Genomic DNA, 20,452 nt, shown 5'->3' with positions numbered 1-20,452 from the left:
GTTACACATAATCTTTCTACTGCACTTTTACTGTCTGTAAATATTACACAGTTCTTTATTTCCTTTGTCAAAGCGTGAGAAAGAGCAAACTTTAAACCCAGCATTTCGGATGTGTAGCTGGTGGCTTCATCAGGTAAATTATATTTATGCTGTTGTCCAGACTTCTGTTGGTATACTGCGCAAGCATTGTTATTTCCTTTTTTTGAACCATCAGTAAACATATAATAATAATTAGGCCATCTCTTCTGAATTTCTGCGTTAAACATGGGGCCTTGGACATCATTGAGAAATTTTGTCTTGATTTTTATTGAGAACAGCACATGAGGCTTTTCAGTATAAACTGGTGGAAGATGACCCTTATAAAGTACCTCTTTGAATTTAGACAGATTTCTGTAGTTTACCGCCACGAGTGGAGATTTTTTCTTAAACCAATACCTTTTAGTCAAATCTAAAACAGCCAGATTGTGTATATCTTTGAGAAATACTTGGTCTCTGCTAATGGTACAAGCTATATATTTATCGGTAAGATACTGCCTCCGTAAATTCAATGGCGCTTCAATTTCGATTACATTAATTGGTGTATATTTCAAAAACCCAAGGCACAAGCGTAGGCATTTATTTTTCTGTACCTCAATTTTTGTTAAATGGGTATTCGATGCGTTTCCATACAAGTGACAACTATAATCGAAAACTGGTCGTATCATAGATCTATAAAACATTAAACTCATGTTGGGATCTGCACCCCAGTTTGTTTTACAGATTTTTCCGAGATAGACGGGTGTATTTGTTTTATATAGCTTTATTTGTAAATTGTTTTCTATACCTTCATTTTTGATTTCTTATAGTTTTTTGTAGTTTTTTATTTGCATTCTAGAGTTAATGCACTTATTTAATTACTTTTTTGTGTGATTTTGTTTGTTTTGATTTATGTTTCTCTTTCTCGGTTGTTTTTTAATCATATTTCCAATTATTTGTTCCCTAGTCTAATCTTTTTATTGTTAATTTTTTCATTAAATCTTATTATTTTTCTTCTTCTAAAGTTGCCTTCATTTACTTTAATACTACCTTCTGATTCGACCAAGACTTCTCTAAAGATGTTTTCAGAGTATATGTTAAATATTGCTGGTGACAGTATGCAACCCTGTCAAACTCCTTTTCCGACTGTGAAAATCTTGAACAGTTTATTTTCGAATCGCACTGTTGCTTTTTGTTGGAGATATAAGTTTGAGATTAGTCTTATATCCTTCGAGTCCTGATGTTTTTATGATATCGATTAGTTCCCCATGTGGTACTTTGTCAAATGCCTTCTTGAAATCGATAAAACATGCATACACATCGCAGTTGACATCCCTGGCTCTCTGTATTAGAACTGAAAAGTTCTTCCCTCATTCCGATTCTTGCTCTGCATCCAAATTGAACTTCACTGATGTGTACTTCAAATTTGTACATGTACTTCTAATTGAGTACTTTAAGTACATGGCTCATCAAACTAACTAAACTATGTTCTTCACATTTCCTAGCGTTAGCTTGTTTGAGAAGTGGAATGAATATTAATAGTAGCCAGTGTTTTGGTAAGTGACCAGTCTCATATATGTTGTTGAATAGCTTTGTAAGAGCTGTGATCTGGTATGTCTCTAATAGTTTTAAAATTTTACCATGCACTTCATCAGTGATGAATGATTTCTTATCTTTAATTCGCTTAATGGGCATAGTTTCTTCTTCGTTTGTTATTTCTGTGCCGTAGAGATTGTCTATTTCAGTTCACCTTCTTGCTGTATTTTCAAATAATTATTGCATGTATTCTTTCCATCTTTTTAATTTATCTTCAATTATATTCAAAATCTGGCCTTCAACGTTTACAACTATGCTTGTATTTCGTTGTTTTCTGGTGTTCTGTACCTCTTTAATCTTTTTGTGCATATGGAAATCGTCATATTTGCGTTATAGAGTTTCAATTCCCGTACATTTCTCCATCAACCATGCTTTTTTGCAATTTTTAATTCTCGTAGTATATTCTTATGCAACTTTTTGTATTCATTGACATTTTTACCCTTTAATTTCCTTTGCTCTTCCAGTCTTCCATTATCTGCAATATTTTATCTTTCATCCATTCCTGCTTCTTTTCTTTTTTATTTAAGAAGATTTTAATGCGATAGTATGGTAATAGATGCCTTTTCTCTCATTTTGTTCCACTATTCTTCTATGGCGCTAGTAGTCAACTATTTTCGCAAAAATTATTATTAAACTCTTTTTTAACTTTTTTCTGGATGTTGTTTTCTTTCAGTAGTTTTGTATATATTTTGAGCCTCATTTGAGACATTATTGACTGATCGAGGGATTCTTAGCACCTTCTCCCCACTTAAAGGGGTACCCCCTCTCCACTCATTATTTTAGTTTTTGTTATTAAAAAAAATTTCCATTGTTTTTCAGTAGTAGTCGTCATATGCTTGTCCTTCTCTCATTCTAAGTGTCCCTTTCGTGAATTTCCTTACTATTTATTCCAAGGCAAGCTCAAACAATATTGCTGAGGATGTATCTCATGTGTAACCCCTTTATTTTTTACAAACTATTCTGATTCTTCTGTTTTGAATTTTTGTATGTACTACGTGTCTATTCATTGTGATTGGAAATTTGAATACTGACCTCGTTCTCTCTTTCAAATAGGGAAAATGGTCAAACCTATCTTTGTGGATGTGTTCTTGAGTGGGTCCATTTTTTTATTCAAACTGATACATCTGCTGAAGACCACTACTTGACGGTCTTCTTAATCTATTCTGTCTTGTTTGTTTTCCAGCTTTGCATAAATCATCGGGTATTGTCAGTTTGGGATCCAAAAGGGACATATCAAATTACTTCACTCTTCTGTCCCAATAACTAACAGTTCATGGTAGTAGTTAATTTAGATAAAGGTACTGTTAGGGCAAGATGTTTTATGTTTAATTTTTCGTTTGAAAAATCTTCCTTTTTCTTCTTCTGGTTCACTTTCTGCATATGTTGACATGTTGAGGTAGTAATGATTTTTATTCACACTAGAGTACTATACTGAGATCCACAGTGTCTTTATTTTCTACACTCTTGACCATATGACACCTACCTCGCTTCTTTATTTCTTTCTTAGCTGGAACACGGTTACCCTCTTTGGTCAGATATATCATAAGAGGTATGCTGATGAACCAATTGTCAAAAAATAACTTGTAATGTTTATATTTTGGTATCGAGTCTGCTAATTTTACATCCACATTGCTAATCATACCTAATACTCTGGAGGTATAGCGTTACTTGGGAACCAGCAAGCAAATCAAAGTCATAGTTGAATCCCAAAATACCACTCAGCACAAAGTTTTTGAAGCCCAACTTATGTGGGTATAATATACTTTTTGTTGGTATAATCTGTTCGTCTATAGCTAGAAATTCTTCTTTCAATACCACTAGTAGCTGTTCTCTGATTTGGCTTAGAACAGATCTGATTTGGAATAATCTGTCTTGTCCAGGCTGCTCGTTTTCAATGATACTCTTAATGTTATCGAAATGCAAGAAACTTTTTATTCCTTCGAATCTGTTACATTTATCGCTTTGCTAATTGCTCTGTAACCAATATTTATGACCAACTGTTCTATTTCATATTTTTTTAATATTAACTTAACTTGTTTATCTGGACGTTATTGCACTGTGCAAAAATTTGAGTGGAATGTGATTTGCTCAATAAGACTATTGGAAAAAAGAAACTTGAAAAATTGTACTGAAGTTTCTAATTGTGAAATCGAGGGAAGCACATTTTTAGAACATGAAAAATTTTGTATAATTTTCCGATCTTCTCAGATTACGTCTTACCCATTGTCTTCCATTTACATCGTAATATTTCAGACAAAGGGTTTTCCTTCGCATCGTTTGATAAATCTTTACGCTTTTTATGTTCACTATCTGGACACAATATCATACCATTTCCGACATATTCATCGGGAGATCTGATTTTCCACTAATAGTACTATCTGATATTAGGACTGCACCAATTATACCATAAAATAGTTTTGGATTTATATCTACAAAAACAACTAATGAGTCCATAATTTTATAGTGTACTGCCATTGCGAAGGTTTCTTGATCTTCTGCCAAATGGAATAATTGTCTTTTATTTGATATCTGATTCCATTTACGAATGTTGTTTATCAAAGAAACCTGTTCTTCCTATACTTCTCAGACATTCTATTTTACCTTTAAGAATTAGTTGTAGTATTCTATATCAATTTTTCCTCAATATAGGTCCTAGATAGGACATTTTCCGGTATTTACCCGTCTTTTGTAATTCTCTCTTTTGTTGACCCCCTTTGCACTTCATCGTTAGCTTTCCTTACCGTCTAAGATATCTTCAATATCCGTCTATGAATCAATATTCATAGACGGATATTGACACAACAACATTCATCAACATTTTTAATGGTTCAATTCAGTTTATGCTGGATACTTTTATGGTCCACACTTCTGCTCCATACAAGAGTATAGATTATGATTTTTGTCTTAGTTCTAAACTGTGGTGTTACGTATTCATTAGCTATTATTTACAACGGGGTTATTACTGATGTCATTACTTATTGAATGATGTATTAATTACGTATGCTTACATCTTGAATCAGAAGTCCGAATAGCTATGATGATTGCCGACCTCCGCCGCGGAGATGGCACTTGAAGAAGAAGACATCTTGAATAAAATTACCGTCTTACTAACTTGATTTTAAGTTATCAACTTCCCCTTAATTTCATTGTTTTCTGTTTTTATAATCTTCCTTGTCTATGACTATATTAGTCGATCAGTAGGTCAACTTTTTGTTGTGGAAATAGTGCATGGTAAATAAGGCCACGCTTGGATTATTTGCAAGGTTACAAACTCAAGTATTTTTTAAGCTTGACACACTCCGCGATTACTACGTATGTCCCAAGTTCTGATTGAAAACAATTTTAATTAAAACCATAATGCAATTTAAGAAATATGTGAAAAGAGAACTCAAAGAACTAAAGTTGAGGTTCATTAATTTACTCACCCTCATTATCATTTCTTAAGACTTCTACTTAACTTCTTAACTATTAACACAAATCAATTATGCAGTACGTGTCTACGCGTGATCCTTGACCAATCGACGGTAAGTTTTATCTCGGGGCTTTTATATCGTCTTAGCTCCGTGTCTTTAGAGCTTCGAAACGATTATAGTTACTGCTTGTCGTTTCCATGGTAACCGCATGCCTTTATCGGGCGTTATCGGGCCTTAATGTAATTATTGTATTATTGTTTGTACATCATTTTTATGAGGAGGGCGGTGTCCGGCAGCCCCCTCACGAGTCAACACTGCGAGTAGTTTATTCTTAATTACGTGTATTTTCTGGACAAAATCTTGCTTAATGTTTGTTTACATGCATATTTGTTAGGCCATTTCGTTTACCTGATTTCAAATAAATCATTAGTTCATTTTTTGTAAATTGTTATCACTCATGTTCATTAATCTGTATATTTTATATTTATATATGTATATATATTTATTTATCCATTTTTAATTTTTTTGATGAATAGTTTGCTGATATGTTTATAATTAGGTTAGAAGTAAGTTACATAAATTGATGTTCTAACACTCAATTTAGATAAAGAAGGTTAAAAGTTACATCATAAATTTATATCGAGGAGTTGCAAAAAATGTTCCATTTGATAAATTATTTTTGGAGTCACTTATCGTAAAGATATTTTTATTGTAAATTAATTTTTGGAATTTCCAAGAAATACATTTGGATAGAATTTATTTTGAATTATGTAATTGTTACTCAATGTGCAACATTCTTGGGTTGGTGTTTGTCCATTTATTTCTCGTCTCCAATACTCACTTGTTCTACTTATTTATTTTTCATTTCTTATTTCACACTTTTTTAAACTAGCAGTCCAATTTTTCCAAACAGGAAAATAAATGCTGTTGATATATGTATTACTGGACAACATTACATTTATTAATTGTAATTTTTGTACTTTTTATTCGTGAATCCATATCTAATTTGCTTTTGGTCTTATCTATCATTATTAAAAGTAAAGTAAAAATTATCGATTTATAAGTACGTGTACCAAATGAGGCCCACCTAACAATTATTACCTTTTTATGTAATATACTTCAATTCTAGTAATATAAAAATAAAATACAAAAAAATGATTTCGTAATTAGTATTATCATAATCAAATAAATTATTAACTTTTATAGTAGGGTCTTGTTAGCAACCCATCTTCCAAATATGGCCCACACTGAGTCATTAATATCGCCCAACCAAAAATTTAATTTATTAAGCATATTCATGGCAATGAAATCAATGACAAGGACATACGACACTTCTCACACCATGAACATACAAAATTCGGCACTTTGTCTTTAGATGCCAACCCTATTCATTTATCGTGAACATCCTTTTCGTATTTTTTGCAAAAAACATACTTTGCTGTCTTCACAGCATACTGCAGCTTGGAGTAGAACGCTGGTTTTGGCAATACCAAGATTTTTCCAAATACCCGTCTATTAATTACTCTGTTTTCACCCTCTTTATTTGTAGACCAATGTAATTGGGTTTCGTCATCCCAATATTACTCGAATGGTTTAAATACTGAATTGTCCATGGGCTGTAGCTCATAAGTCGTTTTGCTAGGTAAGCAGTACAGTCTAATACTGTGACCTTCAGCAACTTCACAAAAATCTAGATCTAAATGTGACGATGCTCCATCAAAAATCAAAAGAACTTCTCCTGCAGGCTTGTATTTGTCAAAATAATGTAGCCACTTGATAGAGGTCGATATATTCATTGAGCCCTTGTCTGTCCCTTCTACCACTGTTCCAGGTGGAAAATAATCTTTCTATTCTGGCTTGCGTCGCTTTCCTTTGAAAATGATCATTGGAGGAATGACCTGTCCAATTGAATTTCCACAAGACACGATAGATCCATTTTCCCATATTCAGGAGCAACAAAATGTAGCCATTTTCACCTTTCTTGCCCAAAACTTAAGAACATTTTCCTTATTTTCCGGAACTTTTCCAAGGTAAAATGTTTTGCATTATGCCATTGGGAGGGAGTTAAGACCCTTGTTAAACAAACATGAAACATATTTTTCAACTCATTTATTAACGTTTCTCCTTCTTCTTTGGTTTGTTTAACAACTATTCGATCTTCTCTAGGTGATTTATTGTTTTTTGTCTCCGACAGAGCTCTCTCTTGGAACACCTAATACCTATAAAGAAAAACTAAATATTCTTTATGTAAAGCCACCAGAAATTAAAGCAAACATAAGTAATTAATCCATCTATCAAAGATGGGAAAAACTCCTGGATAAGGAACGATAAAGAAAAGTGGAAGTATTTAAAAATCCTCTGCAAACAGTCTTTAAACCCTTCCCATCATAAATCACGTTAGAAAAAGCACGTCCTGCAAAAAGTTTTAAATCCTTCTATCAGAAATCACATCAGAAACATTACTGCATGAAATAAATCCAAATAAAGCACCTGGTTTTGATTTGCTCACAGGCAAATTTCTTCAAGAAATTTCTGCAAAAGACATGGCATTAATAATATATCTTTAATGCAATGTTTCGACTTTTTTATTTTCCGTAAATCTGGAAAGTTTCTAAAATTATCCAGATGATCCCGAAACCAGGAAAAAAACTCTCTGAAGTCGCATCGTATCGACCTATTAGCCTATTGCCGGTGATCTCCGAAATATTTGAGAAAGTCTATATAAAGTGACTTAAAACATTCTCGAACTTCAATTTGATTTTCAAAAAAAATATGGGACTATCGAACAAGTGCAGAGACAAATTGATGACTTTGACATTTTGACATTTTCCAAGCTTCTGCTAAGGTTGGCATAACGGCCTCTTTTACAAATTAAAACAATACCTACTATATGCTTACTTTCAATTCCCAAAATCCTATCTAAATGGCAGAAACTTCATAGTACAACAAAAAGACGACTATTCTTACATCATTCCAATCCTATCTGGTGTTTCACAGGGAAATATTTTTGAATCTCCTCTCTATCTGTTGCACACGTGTGATTTACCGACTTCAAATGCCACAATGGTTGCAACATTTGCATCACACAACTTGCAAAACAATATCAATATGATCCAAGAATGGCTTAAGAAATGGCGACTTTGTCGAAATCTACTCATGTGAGATTCACAAAACGAACGGATAACTGCCCATCAGTAACAATTAATAAATGTCAAATTCCACAAGGTAAAGACGCCAAATACCGGGGAATTCATCTAGAACAAGGACTATCATGGCAAAAACATCTTTATGACACGCAAACAGCTCGGACTGACAAACCTACTGTCTCCTTGGTCGAAAGTTGCAATTATCGTTAGAAAACGAGATTCTGCTTTACAAGTTAATACTAAAACCCATTTGAACGTACAGAATCCAGCTTTGAGGTACAGCAAGTAGTTCAAACATAGAAATTCGTCAGAGGTTTCAGCATAGATGTTTACAAGTTGTTGTCAACCCTCCTCGTTATGTTACCAATAGTGTTATTCAAAGATACATTTCTCTACCAACAGTCAAAGACGTAATTACGGAATTCAGTGTTAAATATAGTGTTAGAATGGGAGTACATCTAAATGTTTTAGCTAGAAACTATTTGTGGAAACGTAAATTGCGCGCAGACTAAAAAGTTACATATTCCATCTGACTTAACTCGCAGATTCCAGAAGTGATAATAGTCCGAGTCATAATCACATAACTAACTTTGGCTGATGTAACTTTTGTAATGTAGTTATAAGAACCTTAAGTTAAATATGATGTAAGGTAGTTCATTGGTATTAAGTTACACATGTTATCTTAACCCTTGCCCGTAACAAACTATTGTGTCATGTTTATTTAGAAAAACACTAACGATATTGAGTTCACTATACTTAACCAACGATTACGAAATCCGTTTTTTAATATTATAAAAAAAATAAGATATCCTCATTGTTGGTTAGTACAAATCTAAGACAAATATAATTATCCGAAATAACATAAATTAGATTAGATTATTAGAGGTATCGATTCAAATTCGATTTGAAGTTTGGATTAAGGTTATACTTATATAGTATTGGCTTTTTTATCTCTTTTGTCTTTAAACGTTATTGATCGTATAAATATTGTATCAATACATTTCTGGCAATCTGAAATAGTTATTTTTAAAAGGAGAAAGCATGAAATCTTTAGAACAAGTCAGTTAGGGTTAGGTTAGGTTATGTTCAAATTATATATATTTCGATATTTATTACTGCAATTCTTGAGTCTAGCAAAACCATCATTCCAGTCTATTAAATCATTAAAAGTTGCCTTTTTTGTTCTTTATATTTTTTCTAAATCATTTTCTTATACTTTCCTTGACGATACTACTTCTTCTTTATCCTCTTCTTAACATAATTAAGTGTTTCTTTTTATGTCTCAGTATTTCTTGTTTTTCTTGTATTGTCTGATATTTTCTTTGGATATGCAATTTTCTTCTTATTTGCTTGTTCTAGTAATAATTACTACTTTTCTTTAAACAAAATATCGATTTCTGTTCCGGTTTGTTGTTCTTATTTGACCATACGTTTATCTTTTAAATCTAATTTTTGAATGACACTGTACATACTTATCAGTTTCAGATTTAGAACCTCAAAATATTGAATTATTTAAATTATAAACAGTTCTTCTTCTTCTTCTTCACTTGCCATATCAGCATTATCCAACGTTGGCTAGCACAGAATAATTGTACTGCATTTGATATCTGACTCCATTCACGAATGTTTTTAACCAAGAAATCTGTTTTCTTCCTACACATCTACGGCCTTCTATTTTACCTTTAAGGATCAGTTATAGTATTCTATATCGACTTCCCTTCACTATATGTCCCAGATAAAACATAAACAATTACTGTATTTTATTTAATGAACAATTAAGCTTAAATTAATATTTCTTTGATTAACTAAACTAAGATATACGTTCATCTTCTTCTTCTTCTAGTGCCGAATCCACTAATGAAGGTTGGCTATAAGCTATCTTCTTCTTCTTTAAGTGCCGTCTCCCGATCGGAGGTTGGATATCATCATCACTATCTTTACTCTATCTACTGCTGCTCTGAAGAGTTCTATAGAACTGCATTTAAACCAGTTCCTTAAATTCTTCACCCATGACACTCTCCTTCTTTCTATACTCCTTCCTCCTCTTATCTTTCCCTGTATTATTAGCCTTAGCAGTTCATATCGCTGTCCCCTCATTATGTGTCCCAGATATTGTAACTTTCTTATTTTTATTGTGTTTATTATTTCACATTCTTTGCCCATTTCTCGCAATACTTCCGTGTTAGTTTTCTTCTGTGTCCATGCTATTCTAAGCATCCTACTGTAACACCACATTTCAAAGAACTTAATTTAATAGTAACAGTAACTTATTTATGTGTTCTTGCTTTAATGTCCAGCTTTCAAGTCCATATTGCAGTATCAAAAACACGTAGCATATCAGTGCTCTTACTCTCAGTTCTAATCTAAGGTCTTTGTTGCAGAGAATTGTTTTCATTTTTACAAACGCATTTCTTGCTATTTCTATCCTTGTTCTTATTTCGGTTGTTTGATCATTATTGTCTGAAATCCAGGTTCCTAGGTATTTGTATTTATCAACCCTATCTATCGGTACATTTCCCAAATGTATGTTTGTTGGTATATTTGTTTTCTTTGTTATTATCATGTATTTGGTCTTTTTTATACTCAGTTTTAGTCCATATTTTTCACAGAAACTGTTTGTTCTGTTTATCAGTAACTGGAGTTGTTCACCAGAGCTTGCCATAATCACGGTGTCATCTGCATGTCTTATGTTGTTAATAGATCTTCCATTAATTATTATTCCTTCACTTTGAGATAGTAATGCTTCTTCAAAAATGGCTTCACTATATACATTAAATAGTAATGGGGACATAATACATCCCTGCCTAAGTCCTCTCCTGATTTTAATTTCTGGACTGGGTTCGTTATCTATTACGATTTGTGCTCCAGTACTTGATTCCAGTAGAGGTTTGTTATTATTCGTAAGACCCTATGGTCTATGTTTTTTGTCTTTAGAATTTGGATTAATTTTTCGTGTCTTACTTTGTCAAATGCTTTTTCAAAATCAACGTAACAAACATGCACATCAACATTCATATCCATGCGTCTTTGAGCTAACACATTAAAAGCAAATAACGCTTCTCTGGTTCCTAGTCCGTTTCTAAACCCAAATTGACTATCAACTATTCCTTCTTCCAGTTTTTTATTTATACCACCATGTATTATTTTCAGGAATAATTTAAGAATGTGCCTTATTAGTGATATTGTTCTGTATTCTTTGCAATATTTAGCGTTTGTATTTTTAGGGATAGCACAAAAGGTGGAGAGTAAAAGTGGTAGCTATAAGCTATAACCATTGCAAATTCGTCTCTATCTTCTGTTTTTCTTAAAAGAGTCAATGTGTTTAACCCGGTCCAGTCGGGAATATTTTTTAGCCAGGATATTTGTCGTCTACCAGAATCCCTTTTTACTTCAATTTTACCCTTCATAATCAGCTGCAACAACTTGTACTTATCATTTCTAAGTGTGTGCCCTAAATATGCTGTCTTTATCCTTTTAATGGTGGTCAAAAGTTCTCTGTCTCTTCCCATTCTGTGCAACACCATTTCGTTCGTAATATGATCGGTCCATGGTATTTTCAAAGTTCTTCTAAAAAGCCACATTTCAAAAGCTTCCAGCTTTCTCACTAAGTCAAGTCTTGATTGCTTTATTCTGATTTCGGATTTAGATCTTCAGTAATACAGACTCCTAAGTATTTCAATTTGTCTACTTAATCAATATCTTCATTTTTTATCTGGATCCTTGTTATGACTTTACCTCTCTTACTGATAGTGATAACCATGATTTTTGTTTTCTTTATGTTTATTATTAAACTACTGTATCGTCGGCATAACGAATGTTATTTATATTTTCACCATTTATCTTAATCCCTTCTGTACAGTTTCAAGTGCTTGTGTAAATTACTCTTCGAAGCATATATTAAATAGTAATGGTGAAAGTACACAGCCTTGACTCACTCCTCTACTTATCTTATGTGCATCCGTGCTGTTTCCATCTAATTTTATCACAGCCTGTTGGTTCCAATAGAGGTTTCTCACTATGTTAATATCATTTTTGTCGAGTCCTTTTCGTTTTAGATATTCCATGAGAATGTTATGTTTAACTTTTTCGAAAGTTTTCTCTAGTTATAAATGAGACAAAAAGATCTTTTTGTTGGGCTCGATATTTTTGAGCAAAAGTTGTGAAACTATACGGAGCTTCTACCGATCCGAAGCCATTACGAAAGCCAAACTGTCTATTACTCATATTCGCTTCACAGTTTCTGTACATGTATAATCTTTAAAAATGTTTTAAATAATTGTGACTAAAACTGATTAATATAATATAGTCATTACAATGTTTGGGATTCTTGGTTTTTGGTAGCGGAACAAAGGTCAATAGTAGCCATTCTATAGGTATCTCACCAGATTTATATTTTGTTAAAGAGGATAGTTATTGCACTGAAATTGTCTTTATCTATAAGTCTATTCAGCTTGATGTGAACTTTATCTTGCACAGGGGCTCTGCCAGATTTTGAGTTGTTTATAGCATATTGGACTTCAGATTTTAATATTATTGTTCATAGTTTTTAATAAGATTCAGTGACATAATCATTAAAAATTGAGAACGTCCGCCATTTTGTAAGATAATAAATGCCATCAGAAAGTTTTATCTTATAAATGTCATTGACAAGGAACTGAAACTAGTTTTCAAATAATGCATAATTTGTCGTATAATCCCATTTAAAAATGTCCATCCCGCTCAGTTTAATTCCTATGTCATTCTACAAGTAAGCAAGCAGTATAAATCAGCCCAGCCTGTGAGACTTCCAAACTCCTAAAATGACATTCAGATATATATTTTATTTTTGAATTTTTTAATTTTTTTGGTGGCTGCTGCCTTTTTTTAGTTTTTTTTTAGGAATGTCTGAAAGAGAAATCATGTTATGTGAAATACGATGTCTTAAGGCGAGTGTGATGTCTTCTTTTGATAGAGCTACAGTATTATCTAGACTTTTTTAGATATTTTCTAACTTTTGTTATTATGGTGTCTGTGCTTCCTTCCATATATTGAGTTCGGGTGGTCTTCGAGCTCGGCGAATTTTATTCCGGCCTTTTCTTCTACTATCTCTAGTACCCTTACTTGCTTCAGATCTCTAATTAGGATACGTTCAGCTGGGCACATGGTTTATGCCTCTGAGCATATTCTCAGCTTCTCTTAAGCATCTATTGTGTGCTACTTGTATCTTCTTTTTGTTGTACTTGTACAACACTACTACTTGTACTACGTGTACTTGTATTCTTCCTTGAAGTACTACTGAGCGAATTTTGTTCTGGCTTTTTTCTCCATAATATATAGGACCCTTATTTGTTTTAGTCTCTGAATTGGGACCGTTCAGCGACGTATCTGGGCACGTTTGCAGCTTCTCTAAGGCAGCTGTTGTGTGCTGCTTGAATCTTTTTTTGTTGCTACGACTTGTACGTCCCCATGCAAGAGATGTATATGTAATTATTGGTAGTATGATGCTGTTTATCAATCTTAATTTTGTTTTCATAGCTAATTTGCTTCTTCTTTCTGTGAGTTCTCTTATTGCGGCTATGGCCGTTGCTGTTTTCTGGACTGTCGCGTTTACGTGTGGTGTCAACCTTAAACCTTGGTCCATTATGATTCCTATAGCTTCATTCTTCATTCTACTATTCGATGAGTCTGTCTTGTACTATTAGCTGTTCTTCTGGCCTACCTCTTTTTGTTTGAAAATAAATGCTTGCGTCTTCTCTGGAATTAACTATTTTAACTTACACTTAACTGAGTATAAATATTTTCCATTGGACACCCCATTCTTCTACTGTATCCAGTGCCGTCTGTAGATTTCTTACAGCTATATCCAGGTTCCTGTGTTTTGCCGTGATTGCAGTGTCGCCTGCATAAAAGGCTGAGTAATGGTCCGGGTGTTCTTGGAACGTCTACTTTATATATGCTATACAGAAGGGTTGATAAGACTGCCTTTGATACTTCAGCTTCCGGGCTCCATGTTCAGATATAACTTGTCCTATCTAGACTCTGAACCTCCGGCCGCTTAGGTACCAGGAGATAAGTATCGTCATGGCCCGCTGTATCCATAATCTATCTATTTGTATGTCAATCCTTCTGTCACACTCTGTAGAAGGCTTTGCTTTCATCGAGGAAGACTGCTTCTGTATATTGTTCGTCATTGAATGCAGCTGCTATGTATTCTGTAAGTCTGAGTACTTGTAGTTCGCTGGAATATTCAGCTCGGAATCGGAATTTTGCTTCTGGAATTAATCTTAGTCTGTCTGTCTCTGATTGTTTAGAGTCTGGTTTGGATGACTCATTCTACTATCTTGCTGACTGCTGGAAGTAAGCTAATCAGACTGTAATTTTGCGGAAATGTGTTGTTCTTTCCTTTCTGGCTTCGGTATCATGATTATATGGACTTTCTTCCATCGGTTTGGAAAGAGCTTGTATCTTAGTACTGCGTTTGTTATCTTTGTTAAATATACAATTGAAGATACTTCAAAGCCCTGGTAGTGAATTCGTCTAGATCAGGTGCTTTCATTGGTGAACTTCTTCTGATCAGTTGACTTATTTTTCTGGGTGATGTGGGATTTATTATTTCTTGCATGTTTTGGCCCCCGTTCTTCTTTTGCCCTATTTTTGTCTTCCTGATGTCTTGTTCTCCTGGCTCTCTTTTTGGCTCTGTTATTTTCCCTTATCATTTCTGATTTATTTCCTGATTAATACTTAATTTATGGTGTAATACTTCTTTTATGGTGTTTTCGAATTCTAGACTTTCCTGTGTTTATTGCGGGTTTTAGATTGTAAGAACCTTTCCAATTCCTATGCCCACTAGTTTGACAACGTTTTTGCCTTTTTCTAGGAGTATGGGGTTGTGGTCTCAGGATTCTTCGTTTATGGTCCAAATCTCCTTTTGTAGTCATAGCTTTTTAGCCACTACTATATCCAAATTGGTTGGCAGAGCATTTTGTGGAAAGTGGGTGGGTTCGATGGAGCCAATTTTCACGATGTCTTTGTTGTTCACTAAATAATTATTTAATATTCTTCCGTTTCTGTTTAAAGCTCTATCGTTCTTGTTAGGGGATCTGGCGTTTAGGTCTCCTATTATTATGGACGATTCTTCTATGTTCAGGAACGCATCCAGGTCATCCTCGTTTAAAGGATCTGTTGGCCTTATATATGATCAAGTGATCATTATTTCACCTTGTTTCATCTGGACTTTTATTCTTGTTGCTTCCATAGTATTTAGTGCTGACGTCTGTTGTAATGTATGATTTATTCCTTTTCTCACTAGGATTGCAGTTCCTCCTGAATTTGCTCTGTGGTACTTCCTGTAAATGTCACTGTAGATACTCCCTATATAATATTACATATAGCAGATGTTTACAGTTTAAAAAATATTTTATCTGACATTTTTCTTTTTGTGTACAACAGATATTTATGCTCTTGGCTTTTAATTTTATATCCGTTTACAGAGTAGTTGCCTTGGGAAGGTTTGTTAAGTAAATCCTGCTATCTATTGTTCATTAATCTCCATTTATAAGTTTAAATAAATCTAAAAAATTCCACTAGATTTTATATTACGCATTTTTTATTACACTGTGGATTTTTTATTAAGCTTAAAACTGAATAGTTACTTTATTATAATTTTATGATTGGGACGATGAACCAATAATAGATAAGTACGGAAATTCCACAAAGTAGGTATTCCACAAAGGTATTTCCCACATTATGAAATTCATTCAATGAAACATACATTTCTCTGAAAATTTAATAGAAATATAGTATGTGGTTTGAAAATATTTATTTTATTTATTAAAGGATTTCCATCAGGTCTGGGATCTCCTAATATATAAATACACTACTCTCCAAAGTTAAAACACCACCTTAAATGTACCATAAGTTTTAAGCTATTTTTCTTTTGAACCGTTTATTAAATTTCAATGATTTTATTTCACATTATAGGGTAATTCCGGGTTGGATGGACAACTTTTTTTTATTTTGACTATACTCAGTGGTTATTTGCCCAATTCTTATGAAATAAAAACTCAGAACTCTGATGCTCTGTTATGATAAACGTTCATTATTCATTGAACTACTGCATTTTATAGAAATAGAAATAGAAATATGCTTTATTGTCACTGAAAATTATTGAACAATTTTATGGACAAAGCTAAAAAAATCAGTCAAAAAGTACAAAAAGTATAAAAAGTATAAAACAAAAACAAATATAATAAAAAAACAGAACAATACAATTTTAAATTAGTAAAATTATTGTATCACTTACATAATTTGTACAGACAACAACAAATGAGACAAATTGTAGCCACTGCTTGAGACACCCAAATGTAATTATAAACAATACTAATTTTGTTTCTTTGTTATACATTAAGAAACTCGTCAACTGAATAATATGGTCTTTCAGAGAGATAGATTTTTGTCATCTTACGAAACTTAATGAAAGATGTTGCGGATTTAATTTCTCTTGGAAGGTGATTATAAAGTTGTTTTGCACTATATAGAATAGAATTCTTTACTAGCTGAGTGGACGGGATCGGTAAATAAACGTTACAATCCGAATTTCTAATGCAGTAGCCATGATCAGGTCTATCGGGAAAAATGTTTAGATGCTTGCGAATCAAACAAACCGTTTCCAAAATAAATAAAGAAGGAAGCGTCAAAATTCCGTAATTTTTTAAGTAGGTCTTGCAATGAGTTGTTTGTTTGAGACCAAATAGATAACGAATTGCTCTTTTTTACAACTTAAAAATAGTATCAAATTAGGCCGCTGTACTAGAACCCCAAAATGGAAGCCCATATCGAAGATGGGACTCGAACAATGAGAAATATGCCATTTTGACAGAAGATAAATTTAGTTCCTTCGAAACAGATCTTATTGCAAAGCAAAGTAAATTTATCAATAATACTTTCAAAACTTAGTTTTTAGAAAAGTAATTTTATGGGGTTTTTGGGTTTCAAAATACTTCGAGGCTGTACAGTTTACATAAAAAATTAAACAAAAAATAAAAATTTAATTAAATTTCTTTCTTTTCAGATATACTTACGAAACTTTAACAGAAACTGCCGAATTTTTGAAGAAATTGGTTCCCATCAAGCCCAAAATTGGTATCATCTGTGGATCCGGTTTGGGTGCGTATTGGAATGAAGGTCCATATTAAAGTTTATTTTATTTTTATTCGTATATGCATGTCTTTGGCCATTATGTGTTGAATATATATTTGTGAGTGTGTGTAAAAGGAGTTTGGCTTAGAAGTTCGGAGGAGTTTGTCCATTAACATAGGTCATAATGATATACGCTTTTATTTTAAATCAATTTAATATCAAAACAAGACAAAACCGCATTCAATGGGCCGTTCAGTCAGAAAGAGAGATAAAGATAGTTAAAGGATTAGAAAAAGCTGACAACCTGAAGAAAATCGATCGAGTTATTTATACTTGCACTGTCGAGCTTGAGAAAATCCTTAACTAAAAGTTCAAAACCAAGGCCATCTATGCTCCGGACTATTATATGTTTTGTTTTACTATTAGTCCGGGTATTACGGTCGCACTGGCTAGGAAAAATATTTTCATTCCATATTTTTACACAATATTACTTGAAATAGTCCCCTAATAACAAAAGTGAATGTTGCCCAGAGAAAGTGATGGTCAAAAATTTTTATATAACAATTTTTCGACAAATACATTTTTTTTAGCCAATTTACCTTTTGTTTATAATATGCAGGTTCCCGTGGTAAACGTCGGGTAAACTTGTTAATATAACGTAGTAGCATCATAATCTTTCGATTAAAGCAAGAGTCAGCGGGTGGGTAAGAAATAACCAATGTGTTTTGAACGTTAAGGCCCGTTTTCACACTACATCCTATTGTACGTTTTGTCAGTCATATAAAACGTACGACAAAATGTACGTTTTGTCCAGTGTATACACACTACGTTTTTCCTTCCGTTTTCTACCTCATTTCTAATTCTGAGTCTTCAGTTGTGTGAAGTTTGTTTAGTGTTTTTTTTTTATTATGGAGGAAACACGGCTGCTTTCTTTTATTTTTTCAACTATAAAGATACTACGACTGAGGAAAAAGGGGATGAAGAGGGAAAAGACAGGATGGTCAAGAGAGTGGGCTTCTAAAAAGAAGCCAGTATTCCCACGTCTCGTTACTAAAAGAGGCGAACCAGATGACTGGCGCAATTATTTGCGAATGGACACCTCAGCCTATTGTCAATTGCTAGAGTTGGTAACACCATACATATTGAAATAAGACACCTCATGAGAAAAGCCATTACACCCCATGAAAGACTCACAGCAACTCTCAGATATCTTACAACAAGACGCAGCGTCAAGGACTTGGAGTTCACAATCATAATATCCAAACCAGCGTTAAGCCAAATAATTCCTGAAACCTGTAATGCAATCTACTTGGTTTTAAAACATAACTACTTAAAAACTTTTATACAATTCAATAAATTCCCTAGAAAATCGTGGGTGCATTGCCGCAAATCTGACATTAGCCTTTTTTTGGGAAAAATGAAACGAACTGCAGTGGAACTAGTCGTCAAATAAGTCAAGATCGGACGACTTGTCTGAAGTCTGAACATGTATTTTCACGTAACGTTTTATCCTATCAGTTCTCGCAAAACTATGCTTCTCCCATCATTTCTACGATCTGACCTTGGATTTCATTTCGATTCGACAAGACGTACGTTTTGCTGTTTACATGCCACGTTTTATTGTATAGGATTTGTCCTATCCAACAAAACGTACAATAAGACGTAGCGTGAAAACCGGCCTTTAAAGTTCAGACGTTCGTCAACTCTCTAAATCCCGAAACGCAACGGTATATCAATTTGTTTATGAATTTTTTAATCTGACTTTTTCAATATAAAATCAAAATTGAATTCCTTATTTTAAAACTATTTAAAATAAATTTTTTTTCTCATATTTTTTGTTTTTTTTTTAAGTTCGATGTTCAACCTATTGAAAAATCGCTTCGAAAAACGCTAATATTGGCTTTTTTCGTCATTTTTAATTGTTTAATTAATTGCATTTTACGCTTAAAGTAAGCATTTTACTAAAAAAAATCTAGGAACAACTTTTGCCTTATACTATACCGATAAAAACTATTCGGGATCTTGTAAAATGTAGTTTTAGTTTTAATTTGACGATTGCTAAACTTAAGGATATTAATTTTTCACAGAATAATTTTTAAAAAGTTTTTTCTGACCCTTAATTGTTTATACCTTTAAAACGATGTATTTTAGAACAAAGTTACTGTTATAAAAACAACAAGTTATATTAAAATTAATTTATTTTTGGTTTTCACAAATATTGGCTTGAATCTTATGTGACAGACTGTACTTCTTGCCTAAAAATATTTTTTTTATAAATGTCATTATAAGTGTCATTAAAAATTGAGTGAAATGCCTTAGTTTCCGCTATACTCGCGCTCCCCTAAAACGCCGGTATGAATAAACAATGTGTTAAAGCGAACTCTTTAATTAGTAATAGTGCTGTTGTAAATATTCTCTAGTTATTAAATGTGTAGTATCGATTAATTACGCTTTATTTTTCTCTAAGTACAACCCTATCAAACCAAACACATAAGGAATCATCGCCGTGAAGTCTGCTTACAGATATCGAAGGAAACTCCTTAACAGTCCATGGTCCTTAAATATTTGGTACTGTACACGCTGGGGAAAGGAATTTTATAAGCTGTCCCCCCAACAATTGTGGAGATCAGACAAAGTTCCATCAGTTGCTAAGTACCTTTTGGTATAATTTTTAACTATCATTTTCTTCGGGCAACACGCACTTTTGTTATAAAGAGAGTATTTTTCCCAGCCAGTGCGCCCATACTAACCGGACTATATACGTTTCATTCATATAGATCTCCACGTGACAAAATAAATTCCTTTTATTAGATTTTTAAAAACAATAATGGTTACATTAAATGCTGGTATTAATACCATGTTTTATTTTTTCATATTTTTACAATCGACGGCATTGTAATCGTTCGATTAACCAATTAAATTCCTATACAGCATTAAAAACATGAAAATTACATTGTTATAGTTGATTATTATTAATTAAGCATCAATATTGCGTCATGGAATAATATTTCTGTTAATTATTGCTGTTGTTTTGTTCTTTTCAACACTCTGAAGTGTCGTAATAATGATACGAGAGATGACATGACGCAGGTCAGTTAAAGATAAAACATCGTGTTTTTATAGTATCTATTTGAAACAGAAACAAAGAATGATGCAAGAATGTTT

The 20,452-nt window shown here is 33.1% G+C and overlaps 1 protein-coding gene across 4 annotated transcripts in view; it reads left to right on the top strand.

Annotated features, from left to right (window-relative positions):
• The window catches only part of LOC140452468 (purine nucleoside phosphorylase-like), a 95,713-nt gene that overhangs the window by 56,826 nt on the left and 18,435 nt on the right, over window positions 1–20,452 (top strand). For 2 of the 4 annotated variants that reach the window (XM_072546753.1, XM_072546750.1), the window contains exon 2: window positions 17,220–17,314. In XM_072546753.1, coding sequence (XP_072402854.1) covers window positions 17,220–17,314 — 95 coding nt within the window. Of the gene's footprint in view, window positions 1–17,219; window positions 17,333–20,452 lie in introns of all 4 variants that reach the window. The other 2 variants (XM_072546751.1, XM_072546749.1) reach the window with 1 other exon arrangement.

The sequence above is a fragment of the Diabrotica undecimpunctata genome, chromosome 10 (assembly GCF_040954645.1).
Source record: "Diabrotica undecimpunctata isolate CICGRU chromosome 10, icDiaUnde3, whole genome shotgun sequence".
Taxonomy (NCBI): domain Eukaryota; kingdom Metazoa; phylum Arthropoda; class Insecta; order Coleoptera; family Chrysomelidae; genus Diabrotica; species Diabrotica undecimpunctata.
Note: the sequence above shows the minus strand (reverse complement) of the source record. Positions and strands in the feature narration are given on the sequence as shown.